The sequence below is a fragment of the Cherax quadricarinatus genome, chromosome 11 (assembly GCF_038502225.1).
Source record: "Cherax quadricarinatus isolate ZL_2023a chromosome 11, ASM3850222v1, whole genome shotgun sequence".
NCBI lineage: Eukaryota > Metazoa > Arthropoda > Malacostraca > Decapoda > Parastacidae > Cherax > Cherax quadricarinatus.
The window spans coordinates 45,475,033-45,501,213 of NC_091302.1; the positions used below are offsets into that span (position 1 = coordinate 45,475,033).

At 36.8% G+C, this 26,181-nt stretch overlaps 1 protein-coding gene across 7 annotated transcripts in view; it reads left to right on the forward strand.

The window, feature by feature from the left end:
• HDAC4 (histone deacetylase 4) overlaps nucleotides 1-26,181 on the forward strand; it is a 779,940-nt gene that overhangs the window by 662,848 nt on the left and 90,911 nt on the right. For all 7 annotated transcript variants that reach the window (XM_070084058.1, XM_070084060.1, XM_070084063.1 and 4 more), the window contains 4 exons: nucleotides 9,609-9,732; nucleotides 14,540-14,685; nucleotides 15,304-15,474; nucleotides 25,285-25,398. In XM_070084058.1, coding sequence (XP_069940159.1) covers nucleotides 9,609-9,732; nucleotides 14,540-14,685; nucleotides 15,304-15,474; nucleotides 25,285-25,398 — 555 coding nt within the window. The remainder of the gene's footprint in view (nucleotides 1-9,608; nucleotides 9,733-14,539; nucleotides 14,686-15,303; nucleotides 15,475-25,284; nucleotides 25,399-26,181) is intronic.

The window sequence follows — 26,181 nt, forward strand, 5'->3', positions numbered from 1 at the left end:
TAGCGCTCCATGAATGTAATAATTTATACTGTAAGAATAAATTTAGATGGAATATTGTAAGATTTCTTCACGGATAGTGGTAGATGCTGGAAATGAAATCGGGTTTGTGTGTAGTAAAACTATCAAAAATTTAAAGAAATTATACAATATATTTATAACAACATAGAGGTAAGTATATAAACACTGAAGACAGGAGCATGAGCATAACTCTTGAACTGTAACTACAAATAGGTACAGTAATTCAAAATGGGTAAGCTGGCAGGCGCCCCAGCGCGCGTACGCCACTCAGCCAGCACAAACCCCCTGATTATTTCATTTGTTGAAATATTATCAGCGATTTTAGATGAATTCTTGTTTTGGCAGGGACAGAGGAATGTAATAAATAGTGGTAACAGAATTAGCTGGTGGCGAGCCCTGTGAGGGCGTCAGTGGCCCAATATGGCGCCACCTCCACCAACATTAATTATTACCATCACTAGTAAAGAAAATGAGTTATATCGAAAAATGTTCTGCAGGTAATGATGGTCACACATCTTATGTTAAAATTATATTGTCTGAAAGCACTAAACCCGAAGGGTCATACAATTCCTCTGGAATGACAGGTAATCCGAATTGATCTAAGGGGAGTGTAGCTCCTGTTCATTGAATCAAGAGCCCTTCAGCATCAACGCGCATTTTGAATAGCCTAATAATATAATTTGACCGCTGTTAAAATACAGTGCATACGAGATAGGCTTGTTCTTCTGATGGGTATAGACTTGTGTACTGGTCAGGATAATGTATCATGTATTAAAATTAAATTAAATAATATTTTTTTATTTCTTTTAAGTCATACGAAGAAGTTACAGTAGATCTATATAATTTTACACATAACAGAGCACTTGTTGCTCTCTGCCAGCATGTAGGATTGTAGGTAGACTAGTGGTTAGGTTGCTTCTTTTTTATATTATTATTAGTGGCTAGGTTTCCTATACCTATATATAAATCGTCTCCATACGCATTGTTCGTGTATGGTACAATTCCTTGCTTATCAGCTGTACAAAATAAAGATATGAACAGGACATACATATACAGTAGAGATGTATCCTAGTACACTCAGTTTTGTTTTAATTCTTTAGGGATTTGCACATTCTTCACATTAATGTACAGGTAAATTACCACCTTTAATGACTAGTACATTAAGACTGCATAACTTGTCATCTGTTCCTATAAATAATTGTATATTGCGTTTCTTTGAAATAAAACATTTTCATTTTCATACTCTCAACCAAAAGAACTTGTGTTCAGTTTTGTGTTAGAAATGAATAGACAAGTTTCCTGGCATTTGCTGTCTCTATTCATGTAACAGTTCACATATACCCAGGAGTACTGTTGTGAGTGGCATCCTGGGGGCGGATTTAAGGAGCCTATGGAAATAAGCCACAGTTTGGCTTTCTTGGGTTATTAACCCCCGAGGCTAATGATTAACCCGGATAAAATCTTCAGGAGAGAAAAAAAGCAATAAGTAGAGTATTAATTAATATATTATTCTAATTGTAATAACAGATCAAGACGTAAATTTAACAACGTCAGCAGTATAGGTCAACATAAATGTAAGCTTTGAGTTTAAAGGTAGAAAGCAATCCGGCCATTAGACTTAAGGGAATAAACATAGCCTAGGCAGGACATGAATAGAAATGCATAAGCAAGTGAGACAGAAGTATGTGTATTAGTGCCAAAAGGAAAGTCAGGCAGAGCCAAGATGGCGCGGCCCCGTAGCCACATTCAAGTTTAGCTGGAGTGAATGGTGGGCCTGCCTCACCCAGCCGTGTGGCCGCCTGCCAATATTATCTCTACCTTCTTGCTCTCCTCCTCATATTTCACGCAATGTATAATTAGCTAAATATTTTTGATTAGTGCTTTATGGCAGGTAAGAGGAAAGTTGGCATGAGGTGTAGAGGGCAATGCTAGGTGGGTGTGTCTAGCCTGTTCTCAAGGTCGCCCTACACTCCATCACTTGCTTTTTTTTTTTTAACTATATTCGTATGTAACTTCATTTTCATTTTTCCGGTCATTTAATAACACTTTTTTTCATTGTTACCATAATATTTGGTAGCTGGCAGTTAGTACAGTGCTGTATAGTCCTTGTGGCTTAGCGCTTCTTTTTGATTATAATAATAATGGCAGTAGTAGTGCCTGAACCTGACAAACTTTGATTATGCTAAAGATAAACAAGGCTTAGCCATTTACGTTGGTTCGTTAATTAAGTTCAAAGCCTTTCGCATACACGAGGGTCATTAAGGCTGCATGTAACCTGTTCACCATCAGTCAAGAATACTTGAATCCTTAAAATTAGAATCAGAGTCAGCTCTCAGCTTGTATACACTAAGAAACATACATATCTTGTATATATTATTGCATTACTGCTGTTGTGTGCAACAAGTTAACATATTTGATAATTTCCTAACTGAACTAAAATGAGTCAGCACTGCATGACCCTTACGGGTTTTAGCACTTGGTTATGATTATAACTAAAATGTGTATATCAGCTACGCTCAAGCGCGCGTGTGGGAGGAGGATTTCCGCTTTCACTTTTATAATTTATATTTGCCGCCTCATTAAGAAATCTTTATATTTTTATTCCTCATTATGATACTAGAACGTTTCGAATAAAGTGTATGAATTTGAAATACGTATCCCGTTCAGGGTAAAGACCTTAGCAGGATATTGTTTAGTTATGCATCAAACGTGACATACTCGGGTAGTGACCTAATTACACATTTTTACTATTGGTCGGTATAGCCCAAGGTTATCGTTTGGGCAACATTCACTTTTCCTTCATTATGGGGTTTTCCACCCAAACTTTATCTGAACACCACTGGCCGTTGGGAATTAAGCGACCGAAACGTCGTCGTAAGCTCCTCTCTTCTATGTGCGGGTTATTTGTGTATTGTTCCAGTCACAGTATTGTGCCTTTTTTGTTATTTAAGCGTAGTAACGCACGCAATCGATGACCCCAATGTCTAAATCATAAATTATACTATTTTCACATTTTATATTTCAAGAACCTGAAGGATGTTGCTGGGGGTCAACGTCCTCTCAGGCCCGGCTCCAGACCAGGCCTGGTAGATCAAGGTCTCATCAAACCAGGTTGTTAATGCTGGCCGCACGCAATCCAGCGCGCGAACCCCAGCCCGGCTGGTAACGAACTTATTTAAGGAACTTGTCCAGTTCCCTCCTGAAAACAGGTAGAGGTTTATTGATAATTTCCCTTATACACGGAGGGAGGGCGTACAAGAGCCGGGGACCTCAGAAACTCGCTGAGTTGTCTCTTAGTGTACTACTCGTCGCGCCCGTTTTTTAGTCAAGGTATTTTGAACCGGCTGCCAACTTTTTTAATGTCATGCGGAGTGATTTCAGTGTTCAGGTTTAAGGACCAGTCCTTCCAGGATTTTCAACGTGTAAATTATGATATGCCTTTCTCGTCTGCGTTCCAAGAAGTACAGTACGTAGATCATATTCTTGATTATGTATACGAGCAGTGAAAGTTCTCGGTGCGTTTTCCAGCTCTAGAATCTCACCTGCATTGAAAGGGACCTTCGGTATACACCATTTTTCTAGCCGGGAGAGAAATGACTTGGAGAGGATCATCAGTGGCTCAGTATCTCTTGTCTTGGAAGTTCTAGTTATCCAGCCTATCATTTTTCCTTGCGGTAACAGTGGCAATATTGTTGTAATCCTTGAATGCTAGATCTAACATCATTATTCCTAGTCTCGCACATGGAACTCTCGCTCTGTTGAATGATTTGAGTGTCACCTTTACCTCGTTACAGTTTATGTATTTGCTTCCTCGTTGAACATCATATTGTTGTATGAGGCCCACTGGAAGACCTTATTTATATCCGCTTGAAGATTTGTTGTCTTCGACGGACGCCCCTCTCATAGTCTGATGTCATCAGCCAAGAATGTTAGGGTGCTATGATTTATGGCGTTGTCAATGTCGGATATAAGAATGAGAACAGAAGTGGGGAGAGGGTTGTGCTTTGAGGAACAGAGCTGGTCATTGTGGCAGCCTCCGACTTCACTCTCGTTCTGTTAAGAAGTTACATATCCATCTGCCCACTATCCATATGTCCACTTACCCAGTTTATTCCTTTTCCACTCGTTGTCCGTGTTATCACCCTTGTCGAAGACTTGCAGTGCATCAAGAACCTCCTCGTAATGATCTAGCAGTTGTGAAAGACAAGAGCGGCCTACCCTGATCCCATGCTGTCCTGGAAAGTGTGCTTGTGATTCCATGTGAATGGCACTCTTACTGTTTAGGACCCATTCAAAGATTTTGATTTTTGCAATTGCTTTACTGCCACCTTTGTGAAGTAATGCATTATCTGGTTTTTAATTACTGTGGGATAACACCAGCTCTGTTTGGCATGGGTTTAATGCTAAGTTTTGATTGTAATAATAATGTGGGATAGCACCTGTTTCCAGGCTCCTCCATAAAATACTAAATTTCCGAGATAGTGTTTCTTGCAATTTTTGATAAACATCGAATTCCACGAGCCGGGGCCCTGGACCAGAATACATGGGCATGCTGTCGATGGCTTCAGAGTCAGCTGAGGAGAGTTATGGAGGTACGCTGTGTAGATATCGCCGGTGTTTTGAGTCCGTCATGAAAAACGTTTTTTAGGGTCTTCGATCTGTGGACTGATGAGCAGTTCACGGAACACAATCGTATTGTGATTTAAGTATTTCATTGCTGTATGACTTGTAGGTTTAGCGCTTCTTTTTGATTATAATAATCAGTATTTCATTTATTCTCTTATTATCATCAGTGTATGTTCCATCTCTTTTTAACTTGTAAAGGCAGAACACTGTATAAGTTTTTCGCCGTGCATATTGCATATGAGAAGTATTTGGGATTTGTTTTAATTTCATTTATGGGTAACCAAAGTGCCCTAAGTTTGGTACAAATACCAGTAAGACTTGCTATGACCTTAGAGTTGTGTAGATTTAGTGGGTTATCTAAAGTTAACTCATGATTTAAATTGGTTTAGATTTGTTGCCCGTATGCATTATATTTGTTCATTCATGAGGGCCCAGGATACTGCCTTGTGGTGCATATTCATAGGCTGAGTTAAAAAAGAAATGTGTTTTGCATCATGAAACCATGGTTGGATAAAAGGAGAATGTATGACCTTTGAGCCCATAGTGCTCTATTGTAATAAGAAAATTTCCATGATAATCAATATCTTATGCTATATATTTCTACCCCATAAACCTCACTATGCGGCTGAAATGTGTAGTACTGGATTCGCGAAATAGTAATAACACGATTGCAAACAAATCACAGAACGAATAGGGTTTGAACCTGTGGCATGTGAATTCTAAAACTCCAGGGCCAGTGCATTAACCACTTGGCCAGTTGGCCGAGTTTTAGAACTCTTTTGCCATGGGTTCAAACCCCACCCATTCCTTGAAAATCAAAAATGTTTATTTCCTTGCAAGGCTTACAGTGTGTGGTTTACATATTATAAAATATTAATTACAAAGAAGGCCACTAGCATGCCTAGGCATTTCGGGCAGACTAATCCTAATTCTTACTCTGTATTGACACAGGTTATAGAGTAGTGCATTTTAATGTACATTATTGCATACTGATATAAAAGTTAGATAATTAAAGTGATTAACATTAATTAGATTGATAATAGTGAGGTAGTGAGATTTGTGTTAAGATGCAAGGCAGACTTCAGTGCCAGCATTGGCAGTGTGTAAGTAAATAAGTATGTTTATTCAAGTATACACAAATACGGTTACATAGATTATCATACATAGCAGCATATGTGTAAAGTACCTAGGATAACCCAAAAAAGTCAAGACAGAGTGACTTATTTCCAATGGTATGTTTGTTTCTTTCTCATGGAGACACCTGGCCTGGTTCTGCCTATGTTTAGGCCTGGGGTTGCATCTACTCTAAGTTAGAAATGTCTTGTTCCTGTTACTCTTTCCGTAAGAAACTTTCTCATTTCCGCCCAGATTTGGGCAAAATTTTTCCTCGGATTTCCTGATGGTAGGGTTCAGTAAAGCGTCAGCTTTGGTGACCCTGTTTAAGCTTAACAACAATAAGGTAAGTCTCATTTTGGATTTGGAACTCGTGTGCCAGCCTTTGTCGAGTGCAGATGTCTTACTCGGTAGCAAATTTCTCCCGTTCTCTCAGGGACTTGTTTTCTGCGGAATTGGGTAAAAGGAGTCCACCTTGCCCAATTGGGAACTTTTTGTTCCGGTTTCTTTTGCATGGGGAAATCCCTTTCCCTTTAACTTCATAGCCCAGCTTTGGGAATTTCTGTGCCAGCCTTAGGCCCAGTATGTGGGCATCTTGCTTTTGTCTGCGATCTGTGGCAAATTTTCCCCTTTATCTTTGGGATGCTTGTCCACATCTTATTCTGCCTGTTGTGCACATCGTACAGGAGCACCATTCATTAGCTCCATTTTTCACCTCTGCGAATATTTTTTAATTTGATGGAAAGTCAGTTCGTGACCTAGAGTGAGGGTGTAGGCAGCCCACTCTGCTGAGGCTTGACAAGGGGAAATACATTTGGCCTACTTGAGAACTTCAACGTTCCTTTTTCTGTTTGCAAAGGGATTCCTGTTCCCTTTTCGTTCATGGCCCAACATTGGGCATTATCTTCCGTGCGTTGGGAAGCAAGGCTCGATACTGCGTAAGCTGTCAGTGGTCCTTATAAATTCAACAAAAAATATTTTAATTTTTCTTTATTATTTAATTTTTATTTTATCAGATCTCAGGATTTGAGAGCTATTCTCAGAGTCATTGTTGTGTATCTGTTTAGTTTAAGTAAATCTTTTCGATTAGTAGATTTTTAGAATGAATTGGTAAACGGCAAGAATTTTTTTATTTGGTGATTAGCACAGTCTGTCCTTTCAAGGTCGTTAAGTTTATTGAGGTGCAATTACACAAGTACAGTTACACAAGTTTTGGGTGATTACAATTGTCTTGCATAGTAATGTGTAAATTACCAAGGTTAACCAAAAAAAAGTCAGTGAGATTTCCTTTACAGGTACAATTAATATCTTATTAGCAGCCTAGCTGTTAGATACAGTAGAAGTAAGTCATGGTTATAACCATAAGAATAAAACAAAATAAATCAACCGCAAGTAGTCATTTACAATAAAAAAGGATACAGTAAGTATGAAGTAAACTAAGTAGTTTATATGAACATTAGAGAAAATCAGTTTAATACATGTTACACAACTTAACTATACAAGAAATAATTTTTCTCCTTGAGAACCTTGTAGCTCTGTTCCTGAACTGATTTATGCTAAGACTGGCCCTGGCATGTTCACGCAATCTGTTTCACTCCTTTACTGCCACATAATAAAAGGTGTTTGAGGCTTGACCACCTACTATAGGTACATACTACAAACTCTTGTTCACTTCCCCGAGTATCATACCGGTTTTTATTTCTAACCTTGGCAAAATCTGCAGCGAGATATTCTAGAGTCCTAGACAGTGCTGTGAACAATTTTGTAAACATGAGTGAGCTTTAATTACCTTATCCTATCTGTAACATTCAGCAATTCCAGTTGTAATTTATCCTTTCCTACCTTCTCTCTTAGATCCAGATCCAGGATGAATTTTTCTATTTAATTCTGGGTGATTTGTAGTTTGTTTTTCAGTTTTGTTAGAGCAGGGTAAGCCATACTACAGGCGGGGATAGAACTTGCGATCAGAGGGTCATAAAACTCCAGGGGTACCAGGTGGAACAAGAATCATTTTGGTAATAATGATAGAATTACCAACAATACACAAATATCAGCACATGTATTATTCCAGTCATGGTATTGTGCCTTTTTGTTATTTAATGACAGAATGTTCTTCCCTTTGATGATGATAATAATAATAATAATAATAATAATAATAATGACAGAATGTTAGGTAAATGGACACAAATGCAATTAATGTGACATTTTATTGTGGCAATGTTTTGGTTTCCAGGAGCTTTGTCAAAACTGGAGAGCTAAATGTTGCCACAATAAGATGTCACACTAGTTGCATCTGTGTCCATTTACCTAACAAGAAACATTTTTACAGCATTGTGTAAGACCTAGTCATAGGATCCTGTGAGCCTCAGTGAATCCAAATGCTGTATGCTACATTAGGTTAGGTAAGGTTCATCAGGAAACAGGACAAGTGTTTCCTGACACAGGTCTTAGTCAGATGATGACCTGCCATTGGAGTTTTTGATTATCTGACCGAGGCCTTCTGCTGGCTTACCAGTTCACCCCTTTAAAAATTATGGTCATAGTAATAACCATTTAATAATAATATGCTTTATTTTGTTATGGGTTTGGTCTTTTTTGTTTTGATTTAGTTATCCTATAGAAGTTAATGTAAACTGTAAAGGTTTTGAATTTAATTTAGGAAGATGTTCACACCTGTATTAATATATTGTGTGTTCATTAGTTAGCCTGTTAGGTTTTAAGGTCTGTTTACAATTCATGGCTGGAATTCACCTGTACACTAACATCATGAATAACATAATCCCTAAACTGAGGATTAAAATAGACTATATGGGTATGTATGTCCTTCAGATAAGTTAAAATTTGGAACTGATACAATAAGGTTTAATTCAACAATATGCCCTTTTATATAATCATGAGATTTGAGCACTGGTTTGCAATTCTAAATATGTACTTTGAGTAACTTTTAAAAATAGATTAGACAAGCACATGAGTGGGTATGGATGGATGTGTGTTGGATCTTCCTAGCACAGGTCATTAGGCCTACTGCAGTGCTCCATTCTTGTGCTTTGTTTAAAGTTTCTTTCCTAACTGCAAGGTTTTGGTGAATTGTTCCCGCCACAGAATTGTGATTTTTAATCTTTTGTATTTTTATGTTCTTATCCATATTGTGGTCACTTTCACGTAATAACAAAACACACCACTGCTTGTGTGAGCAAGTTTGTGTATGAACACAAGATGGATGTTAGAATGGAGAGCACATGCAGTTTAGTTTAATAGCTATATTATGCCCCATACCCATCCTGTGGCTGTCAGTCAAAAAATTGCAGAGGCACATAATGGGTCCAGAGATTACACCCCAATATTTTTGATAGTTAAGGAAGTTACAGTGGTAGTAAACTATTTACAAGTTTAATATGTATCATTGGTAGTCTGTAATAAATTTACTGCAGACCAAGACTTATACATTTGTCTAAACAGAATTGTTTTTTTTCACTGACATGACGAACATCCCTATGTTTAACTTCAATGCCAGATTCTGAAGTAAACATAATGATGACATCAGTGTTATCCTTCAGTTACCAGATCCAAACTTTAATTATTCTTACAAAAATTTGGCTAAAACATTTATAACTTAACTGGTTACAGAACTATACATGACTGTAGATGTCACACTGGAGGATAGCCCACATACAGAGATTATCAGTATAAAGCACAAACTAAAACATGAAAACCTGATGTAAGAAAAACAAAAGGAACAAAAAAGTCATTCAGAAAATAGTAAAAAATCATAATTTTTTAAACAAGTAAAAAACCTGTAGAACTGGCCCACTACCACAGGAGGTTCATAAACCAATGTTATTACATTACAGGAAGGGATGAAGCTACCCATAGTATCCGAGGCAGACATGCGTGCTGCCTTCACTGCTCATGTTGGCATGCCTCTTACCAGTCATGTCTTATCTTCCACGCTACCATACTACCCCACACTGCCAGGTATATTCTTGCTTTTGTTATACTGTGTTTTGTAAGGTTTCATTATAATTGCAGCAAACAATATGTTATACAGATTTATGATAATCATTAATTGCAACCTGTTTGTACAAATTTTGTTAAGTTTAGATTTATCCACATTAATTTAAGAAAATACGAGCAATCATAGAAAATATATTTCCCTAATTACTTTGATTCCTCTGTGTGTGTGTGAATATATATATATATATATATATATATATATATATATATATATATATATATATATATTTATATATATATATATATATATACAGTAGTATATATATAATATATATATATATACATGTATATATACAGTGGACCCCCGGTTAACGATATATATATATATATATATATATATATATATATATATATATATATATATATATATATATATATATATATATATATATATATATATATATATATTCATATAGTCGGACTTGAGTCCTGGAAATGGGAAGTACAATGCCTGCACTTTAGAGGAGGGGTTTGGGATATTGGCAGTTTGGAGGGATATGTATCTCTATACGTATATGCTTCTAAACTTTTGTATTCTGAGCACCTCTGCAAAAACAGTGATAATGTGTGAGTGTGGTGAAAGTGTTGAATGATGATGAAAGTATTTTCTTTTTGGGGATTTTCTTTCTTTTTTTTTTTGGGTCACCCTGCCTCGGTGGGAGACGGCCGACTTGTTGGAAAAAAAAAAAAAAATATATATATATATATATATATATATATATATATATATATATATATATATACATATATATATATATATATATATATATATATATACAGTGGACCCCCGGTTAACGATATTTTTTCATTCCAGAAGTATGTTCACGTGCCAATACTGACCGAATTTGTTCCCATAAGGAATATTGTGAAGTAGATTAGTCCATTTCAGACCCCCAAACATACACGTACAAATGCACTTACATAAATACACTTACATAATTGGTCGCATTGGGAGGTGATCGTTAAGCGGGGGTCCACTGTATATATATATATATATATATATATATATATATATATATATATATATATATATATATATATATATATATATATATATATATATACATAGATATATATATATATATACATATATATATATATATACATATATATATATATATATATATATATATATATATATATATATATATATATATATATATATATATATATATATATATATATATATATATAATGTCGTGCCGAATAGGTAAAACTTGCGATTTTGGCTTAAATAGCAATGCTCATCTTGCCATATAAGACAAGCAAAAATTTGTGAATGCAGTAATTTTGCAAAAATCATTCTGAACCTAATGAAAAAAAATATATTTCATTGTGTTTGTTTATTATTAAATTATTGTAAACATATGTAAAATGTATTTAGTTGGATTAGGCCAAATTAAATTGTGCTTGTTATAATAAGGCTAGGTAAGTTTTCTGAGATTCTTTTGGTGCAAAATTATAAATTTTTACATTAACATTAATGAAAAAATATATCTTTAAATGTATAAGAGAAATTTTTAGAATGGACTTAATTTTAAATGAGTTCTTGCTAATTGACCAGTTTTGGGGAAATTTGAGTGAATGCATAGGGAGTTTTGAACCAAGTGTGAGAGTACTTGTGGTTGGGGATTTCAATGCTAAAGTGGGTAAAAATGTTGTGGGGGGAGTAGTAGGTAAATTTGGGGTGCCAGGGGTAAATGAAAATTGGGTGCCTTTAATTGAGCTATGTGTAGAAAGAGGTTTGGTAATAAGTAATACATATTTTATGAAAAAGAGGATAAATGAATATACAAGGTATGATATAGCACGTAATGAAAGTAGTTTGTTAGATTATGTATTGGTGGATAAAAGGTTGATGGGTAAGCTCCAGGATGTACATGTTTATAGAGGGGCAACTGATATATCGGATCATTATTTAGTTGTAGCTACAGTTAGAGTAAGAGGTAGATGGGATAAGAGGAAAATGGCAACAACAAGTAAGAGGGAGGTGAAAGTGTATAAACTAAGGGAGGAGGAAGTTCGGGTGAGATATAAGCAACTATTGGCAGAAAGGTGGGCTGGTGCAAGTATGAGTAATGGGGGATTGAAGAGGGCTGGAATAGTTTTAAAAATGCAGTATTAGAATGTGGGGCAGAAGTTTGTGGTTATAGGAGGGTGGGTGCAGGAGGAAAGAGGAGTGATTGGTGGAATGATGAAGTAAAGGGTGTGATAAAAGAGAAAAGGGTAGCTTATGAGAGGATTTTCAAAAGCAGAAGTGTTATAAGAAGAGTAGAGTATATGGAGAGTAAAAGAAAGGTGAAGAGAGTAGTGAGAGAGTGCAATAGGAGAGTGGATGATAGAGTGGGAGAGGCACTGTCAAGAAATTTTAATGAAAATAAGAAAAAATTTTGGAGTGAGTTAAACAAGTTAAGAAAGCCTAGGGAATGAATGGATTTGTCAGTTAAAAACAGAGTAGGGGAGTTAGTAGATGGGGAGATGGAGGTATTGGGTAGATGGCGAGAATATTTTGAGGAACTTTTAAATGTCGACGAAGGAAGGGAGGCGGTAATTTCATGCACTGGCCAGGGAGGTATATGATCTTTTAGGAGTGAAGAAGAGCAGGATGTGAGTATGCGGGAGGTGTGTGAGGCATTACGTAGAATGAAAGGGGGTAAAGCAGCTGGAACTGGTGGGATCATGGCAGAAATGTTAAAAGCAGGGGGGGGATATAGTGTTGGAGTGGTTGGTATTTTTGTTTAATAAATGTATGAAAGAGGGGAAGGTACCTAGGGATTGGGGGAGAGCATGTATAGTCCCTTTATATAAAGGGAAGGGGGACAAAAGAGATTGTAAAAATTATAGAGGAATAAGTTTACTGAGTATACCAGGAAAAGTGTACGGTAGGGTTATTATTGAAAGAATTAGAGGTAAGACAGAATGTAGGATTGCAGATGAGCAAGGAGGTTTTAAAGTGGATAGGGGATGTGTAGATCAATTGTTTACATTGCAGCATATATGTGAACAGTATTTAGATAAAGTTAGGGAAGTTTTTATTGCATTTATGGATTTAGAAAAGGCATATGATAGAGTGAATAGGGGAGCAATGTGGCAGATGTTGCAAGTATATGGAATAGGTGGTAAGTTACTAAATGCTGTAAAAAGTTTTTGTGAGGATAGTGAGGCTCAGGTTAGGGTGTGTAGAAGAGAGGGAGACTACTTCCCGGTAAAAGTAGGTCTTAGACAGGGATGTGTAATGTCACCCTGATTGTTTAATATATTTATAGATGGGGTTGTAAAAGAAGTAAATGATAGGGCTGTTTGGGGGAGGGATGGGATTAAATTATGGGGAATCAAATACAAAATGGGAATTGACACAGTTACTTTTTGTTGATGATACTGTGCTTATGGGAGATTCTAAAGAAAAATTTGCAGAGGTTAGTGGACGAGTTTGGGAGTATGTGTAAAGGTAGAAAGTTGAAAGTGAACATAGAAAAGAGTAAGGTAATGAGGGTATCAAATGATTTAGATCATGAAAAATTGGATATCAAATTGGGGAGGAAGAGTATGGAAGAAGTGAATGTTTTCAGATATTTGGAAGTTGACGTGTCAGCAGATGAATTTATGAAGCATGAGGTTAATCATAGAATTGATGAGGGAAAAAGGGTGAGTGGTGCGTTGAGGTGTATGTGGAGACAAAAAATGTTATCTATTGAGGCAAAGAAGGGAATGTATGAAAGTATAGTAGTACCAACACTCTTATATGGGTGTGAAGCTTGGGTTGTAAATGCTGCAGGGAGGAGGCGGTTGGAGGCAGTAGAGATGTCCTGTCTAAGGGCAATGTGTGGTGTAAATATTATGCAGAAAATTCGGAGTGTGGAAATTAGGAGAAGATATGGAGTTACCAAAAGTATTAGTCAGAGGGCAGAAGAGGGGTTGTTGAAGTGGTTTGGTCATTTAGTGAGAATGGATCGAAGTAGAATGACACGGAGAGCACATAAATCTGTAGGGGACGGAAGGTGGGGTAAGGGTCGTCCTTCAAAAGGTTGGAGGGAGGGGATAAAGGAGGTTTTGTGGGCGAGGGGCTTGGACTTCCAGCAAGCGTGCGTGAGCATGTTAGATAGGAGTGAACGAAGACAAATGGTATTTGGGACCTGACGAACTGTTGGAGTGTGAGCAGGGTAATATTTAGTGAAGGGATTCAGGGAAACCGGTTATTTTTATATAGCCGGACTTAAGTCCTGGAAATGGGAAGTACAATGCCTGCACTCTAAAGGAGGGGTTTCGGGATATTAGTGGTTTGGAGGGATATGTTGTGTATCTTTATACGTATATGCTTTTAAACTGTTGTGTTCTGAGCACCTCTGCAAAAACAGTGATTATGTGTGAGGAGGTGAAAGTGTTGAATGATGATGAAAGCATTTTCTTTTTTGGGATTTTCTTTCTTTTTGGGTCACCCTCCCTCGGTGGGAGACGGCAGACTTGTTAAAAAAAAAAAAAGTATATAAAATAAAAATTTTGTTTTATTCCACATGCAAATATGGAAGGATTATTCATGCCAGCTCAAGGAAGTTAGCTTGATGCTGGTGAGGAGCTCTTGATGCAAAGAATTGGACTTTTCCTCCTTGGATTGAACCTGATTACCTCCCATTTCCCAGGCACTGTATGACACCTATGAGTTTAATGCTTCCCCTAAATATAATAATAATAATAATAATACAGTAATATAATTAATTTATGGAAGACATTATAAATGCACTGTTACTTAAAATAATGTTTTTTCTTGCAGTGATTGATGGAGAAGGCTATGGCCCAGCTGCGAGCAGCATGGGCCGGCAACAGCAGGTCACTGCCATGGACACCAGTTCTGGCGGTGGCATCATGCGGGGTGGCATTTATCACCCAAATGCTGTGCCCAACATGAATGACACACAGGTCTATTATTTATCTTTAATAATTATATAAGTTGTAGGAAAACCATTTTTCAGAAGGGTATATGATAAATATGGGCAAGATTTTGTTAGTTCCAAATATGACTTACATATTCTCTGCCATCAAAGAAGTTGTGATCCTATATTAAGCAAAAAAGTTTAAGTAAAATGTGAAGTATGATTTTAATGAGGAACAGTCATGAAAAAAGAGTAAAAATTTTAAAATAATATTATAGCAAAGTAATATGTGTGGGTTGTAAATTATCCTAGAATAATTAATATTTTAATGTTGCTCAGGGCAGATCTGTTTAGGATAACAAGATGCTGTAGTTAATTTACACTACATTGATTATGTCGTTTAAGAAATTCAAAGATACAGGTATTATGAACATGTAAAAAAGTGTAGAGATAATGAGTAAAGCTTGTCACTGAAAATTTATTGTTTTTTTTTTTTTGTTTTTTTTTAATTTCAGGATACATTACTTTGTTGATCCAAGGAATTGGAGAAAATATCTCCTTCCTTGAATCAAACTTGATTAACCTCACTCCTCATTCCCTAGACATTGTTTAACCCTTAGTTTTAGTGCTTTCCCATGAATATAATAATCATCATCCTTTGCAGGTTCGACCCGGCCGACCCCTTCAGAGACCATTGAGCAGAACACATTCATCACCACTTCCCTTAGGTCACCCAGTGCTGCAGGGTCAGCCTCCAACGTTCCTGCCTCATGGTCATCCTTCCGCCCACCAGTATGATCCCAAGCATGCTCTGGATCACCATCTTCTCAAACAGGTTTGTTACATATCTGTATTTTTCTTCTTTTAAAGATAGTACTGTATGTGTAGCCCACGTCTGTTTTATTACATGCAGATACCAGTGTCTTGGCACCTCAAAGAACGTGTTTCAAAATGCAATAACTAGGAAATATTCCTGATATTGCAAACAATTTTTCACTATTCAGAGATATTGGGTGACCCTACTTATTAGATTTGATTGCAATCTGAGAAATATATAGTTTTATAATTTATTAATTATTTTTTTGTTTAAAATCTACAGTATATACGAGATCATAGCTAATGGACATTAGGTATGAAATATACTATTCAAACAGCCTAGGCCTTGTTATACAGTATTCCAGAAAATATTTTCATTACATGGATAATAATAACCAGGAAAGCAACATAAATGTAATAATAATAATAATACAGTGGACCCTTCCTCTTTGTTGGGCTCCGTTTTTGTGAATATCGCCGACTTTTTTCGTAAAAATATATTGGCTCAGTTTTCATTACTTTCCTCCGTTCTCGTCGGTGGTACAGTACCTGTCCAAGTGCCATGTGCACACAAAGCCTCCCACACACGCATTCTGAGGCAGTGTCGCTTTGTTTCTTAGTGAATGAACATTATCCTGCGAGGTCATAGGAAACATTTCATAATCATTGTTTTTTGCACTTGTTTATTCTGTGTGACTGCTAAATAAGCCACCATGGGCCCAGAGAAAGCTGCTAGTGCCAGCCTGTTGATAAAGAAGGTGAGAAATATGATAGAATTCAAGAAAAAACTCGTAGCAAAGTACCAAAGTGGAGGAGGAAGAGAGAGAGGAGAATGTGCCTTCTTCAGTGATTCTACAATATGTATGATACCAAAGCAGCAGAAGTTGATAAAGGCTGTAGCACTAGCCAGTGATAAAGTGTAGCATTAACATTGTAGCAAGTAAGTTAAGCGACTAAACAATAGAAAAAGGATGAAACGAAACTAACTCCTCCAATGTTATTGGAGGTATGTAGGGCCACTGACAAACATATGCTGCCCTGCCTATCTTCCACCACCCTAAACCAGTGCCAGCATCTACAAGGTACAGTAAGTGTAAACATTTCTTATTTATAAAGTGTAAATATTTCTTATTTATAAATTAAAATATAAATACAGTGTAACCTCGGCTTACGAATTTAATCTGTTCTGTGACCTCGTTCGTATTCCGATTTGTTCGTATGCTGAGTCAATTTTCCTCATTTAAATTAATTGAAATGGCATTAATCCATTCCAGCAGAATTCCTGCTCTTAGGAGGCATGACAAAATACTTCAATATGATGCTAATAATAACTCTACAGCTTATTTATATATCACAATTCATCTAATTTCACCATCACTCAAAGAATGCACAACAGGTGCATCATTGTTGGTGTTCAGCATTTCTTCGATGTCAGCTTCCTGTAACTCCATTAGCACACAGTCAAGATGAGTAAATAGAATTGTCAACACTTATTGCTTGGGTACGTTTATTCTGTTAGTGAGTTGGATCTGTGAAGGACTTGCCTAGTATGGACCAACAGACCTACTGCAGTGTTCCTCCTTTGTTATGTTGATGAGTGGAACAATCTGCCTAGTATGGTTATTGAGGCTAAAACTTCAGTAGTTTCAAATTTGTATTGGATAAATACATGAGTGAGAGGGGTTGGATGTGAGTGGGACCTGCACATGAGTAAATAGAATTATCAAAGCTTATTGCTTGAAAATTGAAAATTGAAAATTGAAAATTGAAAATTGAGTTGGGCAAATATTCTGTTAGTGGGATGGATTGTGAAGCACCTGCCTAGTATGGGCTAACAGGCCTGCTGCGGTGTATTATTATTATTAGTACATATGTATTAATAATAATAATACAATGGACCCCCGCATAACGATCACCTCCCAATGCGACCAATTATGTAAGTGTATTTATGTAAGTGCGTTTGTACGTGTATGTTTGGGGGTCTGAAATGGACTAATCTACTTCACAATATTCCTTATGGGAACAAATTCAGTCAGTACTGGCACCTGAACATACTTCTGGAATGAAAAAATATCGTTAACCGGGGATCCACTGTAATAATAATAATAATAATAATAATAATATTTTTTTTTTTTTCAACAAGTCGGCCGTCTCCCATTATTATTAATTTAGGGAAGTGGAGCACAGATCCAATTCCCTTGGCCAAGAGCCCCTCACCAAGGAACCTCCCTTAAGGGGGGAAGTTTGCATCCTGAAATTTCGTTCGTACCCAGAAGCAAAAAATCGATCGACTGTTCGTATCCTGAAAAATTCGCATGGTGGGGCATTCGTAAGCTGAGGTTCCACTGTATTTCTTATTTATAAATTATGTACATTGTTTGTGTGAACAGTGTTGGTGGTTTCTGCTGCTGCCTCCACTATCACTAATATGTAGGGCTTATGCTCTCAGTGGCCCTTATAATCTCAACAACAACAACACGAACACGACACCTCATATACGTAATGACATATTTTATTCATTCTAGAGTATATATCATGTTTCTATGTTATTAATATTGTTTATTATGTCATATTAGATGAATTACGATAGATAAATAAGCCGTGGAATATAGTTATACTCTATAAAATGCATTTTTTGTTTATACTTTTGGGTCTGAAATGGATTAATTGGATTTACATTATTTCTTATGGGGAAAATGGTTTCAGTTTTCATGAATTTTACATTTTGCCAGACTCTCTGGAACGGATTAATCACGAAAGGGAGGGTCTACTGTAATATCTTTATTTTCTACAAGTACATGTACAAGGTATACAGGCCTAACTTACATCAGTGGCATACTATATAGAAAGCCCCTTGTTATGCAGAGCATTTAGGGAAAATAAGGTCAGTTTTGTCGCAGGATGTGACCCACACCAGTCATCTAACACCCAGGTACCTATTTTACTGATGGGTGAACATGGACAACAGGTGTAAGGAAACGTACCCAATGTTTCTACCCTTGCTGGGAATTGAACCTGGGCCCTCAGTGTGTGAAGTGAGAGCTTTGCCTACCAGGCCATGAGCCACCCCAGTAGTAGTGGTATATGAATATTTCTTCTTTCAACAAACCGGCCGTATCCCACTGAGGCAGGGTGGCCCTAAAGGAAAAGCAAAAGTTTATCCTTTTAAATTTAGTAATATATACACAGGAGAAGGGGTTACTAGCCCCTGTTCCTGGCATTTTAGTTGCCTCTTATGACACACATGGCTTACAGATAAAGAATTCTGTTCCACTTCCCCATGAAGATAAGAGGAAATAAACAAGAACAAAAACTAGTAAGAAAATAGAAGAAAACCCAGAGGGGTGTGTGTATATATAAAATTGTACATGCAAGTGTAGTGTGACCTAAGTGCAAGTAGAAGTAGCAAGATGTACCTGAAATCTTGCATGTTTATGAGACAGAAAAAAGACACCAGTAATCTACCATCATGTAAAACAATTACAGGCTTCTGTTTTACGTTCAATTGGCAGGACGGTAGTACCTCCCTGGGCGGTTGCTGTTTACCAACCTACTACCTAGCATGAATATTTTGACTCCCCACAGTTCCATTTTTCTTTCACATTGTGTGTATGCAGAAAAGATAGACAAAATTGACCTAAGAAAGTGCTCTTGGAGAATTTCTTATGTTCAAAAATAGCATTCAGTTAAAAGGATAGAGTTGAGTTTTGAAATGAATGGTAGAGATAGCTTTTAAAAGCTATTAAAATAAATAATGTAATACATACAGTTGTTCCATGCAGAACAGTATAATGGAATTTTTTTTTTTATCAAGTGAATATTCATGTAGAAATAGGAAATTCATCTTCTTTGACATTAATTTGTTCCTGTTGTCAAGCAGCAGTAGAGTATGTTGGATATCAGTATCAGTATACTCACAAGTCATTATTTTATTGTGCCAGAGGCTCAGACTAAGCCAACATTCTTGCTTGGAGGGTGCCACTCTGTGGAGGTAGTGCTGCTTGTACAAAGATTTTTCCATGCTTAAATGTGGGCAGAAAGTATGGTGACAGGCATTGGAGCTAACTGTATACAGTACACTACACACCACTTATTTTTAAAGTTTGTTTTGAATACAGTATTGTTCATTAACTGTTTGCCATGAGTGTTTCAGCAGTTGTGGGAGTTGAAGCAACAGCTCACAAGGTGTCATCGTTATATTGTGTTGACTCTAAACATAGATGTGGGCGAGTCACTCATGCGACTGAATGAAAGTCTTTGCCAGGAATTTTCCTTGGCATAATATCTGATGCATGACTGATATTTTGGATTAAATATTTTTGTAAATCATTGTGTAATTCAGGGATAAAAGTCACTTGAAAAACTGCAACATGCTGTTCAGGATTCAACTTTATTTACACAAGAAGAATATTAAGATACTAAATTTATCACTTATTTGCTGAATTCTGTCATCAGTAATAATCATTTAATCTTACTCCCAGGGACTCTTTTGATATTTGTGCTTAATACATTGTCTACATGAGAGGAATGTATCTTTGAGGTTGTTCCATGATCTCTGCCTTGCACTCTGTCAAGCGTATGTTCTTTCTTTCTTGTATTTCGCTACAATTAATGTTTTCTGTTTATTTTATGACAATTCCAATATTTTTGAGTGCCAAAAAACCAAAGAGATATGATTCAGCATGTTGGTTGGCTGCCATGTATGTGAAGCACTTGCCAACTCCCTGCACAGAAGACATAATGATATGTGTGAAAAATTGGGCAGTCTTGGCTAGTACATTTCAGAATACTTAGGAAAAGTCAGATAAAGTATAAAATTATTGCATCTTAAAATGGAGATAAAAATAAAGTAGGTAAATATTAGTTTTATTGCTACAGTATTTCCAATATTATGTGGACTATAAGAAGGTACCTTGTATTCTACTGGTAAATGCAGACTACAGTACTTGGTGACTAGGAAGCCAGATGTGGAAGGCATGCAAAAGCCATATATAAACAAAACTTGCATGCATAAATATATCAACATAAACTATAGGTAAAGTATTTAACAAGAAAAGTTCTACACAAAAATGGATAAATAAAAATGCTTCAAGATTTATTTTTTTTTTTTTTTGAACATGTCGGCTGTCTCCCACCAAGGCAGGGTGACCCAAAAAGAAAGAAAATCCCCAAAAAGAAAATACTTTCATCATTCAACACTTTCACCTCACTCATACATAATCACTGTCTTTGCAGAGGCACCCAGATATGACAGTTCAGAAGTCCCTCCAAACTGCCAATATCCCAAACCCCTCCTTTAAAGTGCAGGCATTGTACTTCCTAACTGGTTCCTACTGGCTAACTGGTTTACCCGAATCCCTTCACAAAATATTACTCTGCTCACACTCCAACAGCTCGTCAGGTCCCAAAAACCATTTATCTCCATTCACTCCTATCTAACACGCTCATGCATACTTGCTGGAAATCCAAGTCCCTAACCCACAAAACCTCCTTTACCCCCTCCTTCCAACCTTTTCGAGGACGACCCCTACCCCTCCTACCTTCCCCTATAGATTTATGCGCTCTCCAGGTCGTTATACTTTGATCCATTCTCTCTAAATGACCAAACCACCTCAACAACCCCTCTTCAGCCCTCTGACTAATACTGTTAGTAACTCCACACCTCCTTCTAATTTCCACACTCCGAATTTTCTGCATAATATTTACACCACACATTGCCCTTAGACCGGACATCTTCACTGCCTCCAGCCGCCTTCTTGCTGCAGCATTTGCAACCCAAGCTTCACACCCATATAAGAGTGTTGGTACCACTATACTTTTGTACATTCCCTTCTTTACCTCCATAGATAACATTTTTTGTCTCCACAAATACCTCAACGCACCACTCACCTTTTTTCCTTCATCAATTCTATGATTAACCTCATCCTTCATAAACCCATCTACTGACAAGTCAACTCCCAAATATCTGAAAACATTTACTTCTTCCATACTCCCTCTCTCCAATGTGATATCCAATTTTTCTTTATCTAAATTGTTTGATACCCTCATCACCTTGCTCTTATCTATGTGTACTTTCAACTTTCTACCTTTACACACCCTCCCAAACTCGTCCACTAACCTTTGCAATTTTTCTTTAGAATCCCCCAAAGGCACAGTATCATCAGCAAGAAGTAACTGTGTCAACTCCCATTTTGTATTTGATTCCCCATAATTTAATCCCACCCCTTTCCCCAACACCCTAGCATTTACTTTTTCTTCTTTTTCTTTTTAGTAAGTTATACGGGAAAAGGGGATACTAGCCCTGACATTTTAGTTGACTTTTACTAAATTATGTTTATGACATTACTCTGTACATAGCTGAAATATTTTTGTATATTTGGATTTAATAGGAAAAGTACATGCACGTACAGTGGTACATCGAGTTACGAACTTAATTATTTCCAGAAGGCTGTTCGAGTGTCGATACCGAACAAATTTGTTCCCATAAGGAATAATGTAAATTAGATTAGTCCGTTTCAGACCCCCAAAAATTCACTTACAAAAATACACTTACACAATTGTTCAAGTTGGGAGCTGTTCGGGTTTGCTCCATGTGAAATTTGATATATTTTTTTTTCTCGGGTCACTAAGTGAAGGGTGTTTTGTACCAATTTCTATAAATACCAGGTGCTGCTAGATACCCTATAGTCTTGTAATTTGGTCGAAACATTTTCATGGGTAGTCTGTGGTTCCCTCAGGACTTCGGAATCCGTTCTCATATAACTTCAAGTAAGGGAATATATTTGTCCACACATACTACTGATAACTCCATGGAGGAGGTCACTAGGGATATATTTATTTTGTTGGTTTGTCCTTGTAAATGTATTACAGTGGACCCTCGTTTTTCGTAATTAATCTGTTCCAGAGAGTGTGACTATTATCGAAATTGACGATTTGCGAATCCATTTGCCCCATAAGAAATCCAATTAATTCGTTCCAGACACCCAGAAGTATCAACAAAGTTTTTTTTTTTTACCTTAAAGATAGATTTACATGCACAAAAAAAATGAACATTCAACATGACAGTTACCTTTATTGAAGGTTGTTGTTGATGAATGGAAGACAGGGAGGAGGAGAGAGGGAAGAGAGGTTATTGTTTGGAAGGGGAATCCCCCTCCATAAGGACTCTAGGTCACTTCCCTAGCTTAAATATAGATTTACGTGCAGAAAAGAATGCCAAATAAATGTAAAGCACTAATAAAATGTATAAATGAACATTTAACATCACAGTTACCTTTATTGAAGACTCTTGTTTGTGTATGGCTGATGGGGCAGAGGGAGGGGAGGCGAGTTTAGTTGGAGAATATAACACTAATATCAACTCTATGGCTTATTTATCTATCACAGTTCAACTAATATGACATAATAAACAATATTAATAACATAGAAACATGGAATATACTCTAGAATGAATAAAATAAGTCATTATGTATGTCACGAGAGGTGTTGTGTTGCTGTTGGGTGTATAAGGGCCACTGCGAGCATAAGCCGTCCATAATGGTGGTGAAGCAGCAGTTGAGGCACCGATGTTTTTAGTAGCCCTGTATAACTCCAACAACATTGGAGGAGTTAGTAGAATCACTGAAGAAGGCACCCTCTACCACCATCACAATCACTACCACCATCACTACCACCCTCTACCACTATCACAACCACTACCACCCTTCTACCACCATCACTACCACCTTCTACCACCATCACTACCACCTTCTACCACCATCACTACCACCTTCTACCACCATCACTACCACCTTCTACCACCATCACTACCACCCTCTACCACTACCACAACTGCTACCACCTTCTACCACTATCACAACTACTACCACCATCACTACCACCCTCTTCCACCATCACTACCACCCTCTACCACCATCACTACCACCCTCTACCACCATCACTACCACCCTCTACCACCATCACTACCACCCTCTACCACCATCACTACCACCCTCTACCACTATCACAACTGCTACCACTCTACCACCACCACTTTCATATTTTTCTACAAACTTTTTCTTAAATTATATGTGTTTCTCACATTCTTTTCCAAAGGGCTGGCACTAGAAGCTTTCTTTGGAGCCATGGTGACTTACTTAGCAGTTGCAAGCACTAAAACGAATGGAATATTATGAAATGTATCGTATGAACTCATGGGATAATCCTCACTCACTGATAAACAATGGCACACTGGCTGGGAATGGAGTGTGAGGCGGCTCAGACGAATGACTATTTACGAGTCAAACGACGATTCGTGATTCAATGTTTTGATGAAAAAACGGTACGATTTCTGAAAATTACGACATTCGAGCCTTACAAAAAACGAGGGTTCACTGTGTATTTAACCCTTTGAGTGGCTGTCATATAGATCTGCATTATTGAGGCCAGGGTCCCTCACATAGGTCTATGTTTTTAGCACAGCTCCTTCAGATAAGCTGTGAATGGTAAATTTTAGCCTAGATATAAGAAAATGGGTCTGTATGGTGTGTGGACCAGTAGGCCTTCTGCAGTGTTCTTCCATTCTTATGTTCTTATGTTCACATTGTCAGAAATATCCTGCCCATATGCGATGCATGATGGGAAAAGAAAAACTCCGACTTTGTGTTTAGTTTACATCAGTGAATTTGAGGTGTTTTCTAGGATGGTTTTTATGATTTTATTGGCTGTTTCTTGGTACAAGTTGATAGAATGGAAGATAAACTACTGAAATAGAGAGGATTTTGTTTAGTTTTAGACCCAGAAGCAGTTTGAAATTAGGCTAGAAATAGTAGAAATATTTGATTTTTTATTTTTTCCTGAGGTTTTGTAGGGCCTCCCTACACATCCAGTTCTATTTATTATCTGAGAAATAGGGTAAATCTTCGATTTTTTATATGCCTTTGAATTCAAAATGGAAGGAAAGTGTAATATAGGAGAAGCCTGAGGACATGATTAATAAACAGAAGAAATGTTGTTTTAGTGCCTAGAAATCCTACATTGTTTATTTTGGACTTATTTTCAAATTGGACTTTTTTTAATTGTGTAAAATTGGCCAAATTACCATCTCTACACTTTATAGGGTAGTTTTACTAGTTGAATGGGTGGTTTCTTGTGCTTAATTGAAAGAATGGCAGGCGTACTAGTGAAATAGCTAATAATTTGGTCGAGTGGAGCAATGGCATTGGCTTAAAATAGAGCTACAAATGGGCAAAATCACAGATGATTAAATTGTGCCCAGACCACTAACTTTCTGCCTACATAATTCCATAAGTTTTACATCAAATTTCATATTTTTTATTTCATTGCCTTCAGAAAAACAAGTCTCTACCATTTCAGAATTGTTTTTTTAAATGAGGACACAGAGCAATATTAATTTTGGGGTTGTGGACAGTGGAAAGGTTACTTGAAATTTATATGCACAAAGTGCTTATCCAATTACGGTGCTGTATATAATTAACCACGTTGCCCAAGTTTTGCTCAGAAAATTGATGATAAAAGGGAAATAATGACTGGTGTATATTCTGTTGCCATTATATTGTGCAAGTTTTGGTAATAATTAAATGTGAGACGTATATTTTAGTATGCAATTTATTTATGAATTACATTTTGTTTATATATTTTGCAATACCACACCACTATTTTACTGATGTTGATAAGTTGTGTATTGGTAAATGTATTTATACAATAATAGAGGAATATAAGCTGAGTTTTGAAGCTTAATGTTTTGTTTACAAAGTTGGGTATAGACTAAACAATGGGTATAAAATGGCAGGCACTAAATACTCTATATTATGGTTCCACTACTTTTCAGCACATTCGGCAGACAGTATTGACACGTTCAGGAAGCAAGAACCATGTTGAAAATGTTGCTGAAGAAACAGAAGCAGCGGTGGCTCAAGCTATTGCAACTGACAAAACCCCTGAGGTTAGTCAAATTTGTCATACTCTTAAGTTTAAAAAAATATTTTCTAATCCAGTACAGAATTTTATTTGTGAGGGACTAGTGATACTTGTGTTTAATGGTGTTGATTATTGAAGGATCAGTGATGTTGATGCCTAACCAGTGTTGATTATTGAAGGACCAGTGATGTTGATGCTTAACCAGTGTTGATTATTGAAGGACCAGTGATGATGCTTAACCAATATTGATTATAGAGGGCCTAGTGATACTAATGTTTAATTAGTGTTGACCTTTTATTGTTCATACTGGTTTAGATTCTGTGTATGTTTGTTTGCAGTGAATGTTTTTTTTTTCTTTTTATATCTCAACTGAATAAATTCACTACTTATGCCAACATATGGTCATAAATCTCTTCAGACTTCTCTTTTAAATGTGGATATAATTCTGTGTTATGATTATATTTGGTTGTCAGACTCTAATAAACTGCTCTGCTTCTCATAAATCTTGCCTTCATGTATGACAGTGTTAAGCTAGTCTGTATACAGGTCTTATTACCTATTGTTGATGCCAGGGGTCATTGGCCTCTTGGTCAGTACTATTACTTGAATTAAAACAAGAATTAATACTTTCATGATCTTTTTCTTAAATTTTCCTGTTTTGAGAGTAAAGCAGTTTACACGATCACTTGTGTTGCAACTATTGATAAGGAAATTGAGTTGTGTCTTTTGAATGTCTCTTCATATTTTCTTGCCTTTCTCTTGTCTTTAATAAATGTACACATTGTTTGTCTTTGTCTTTAGAGCAGTG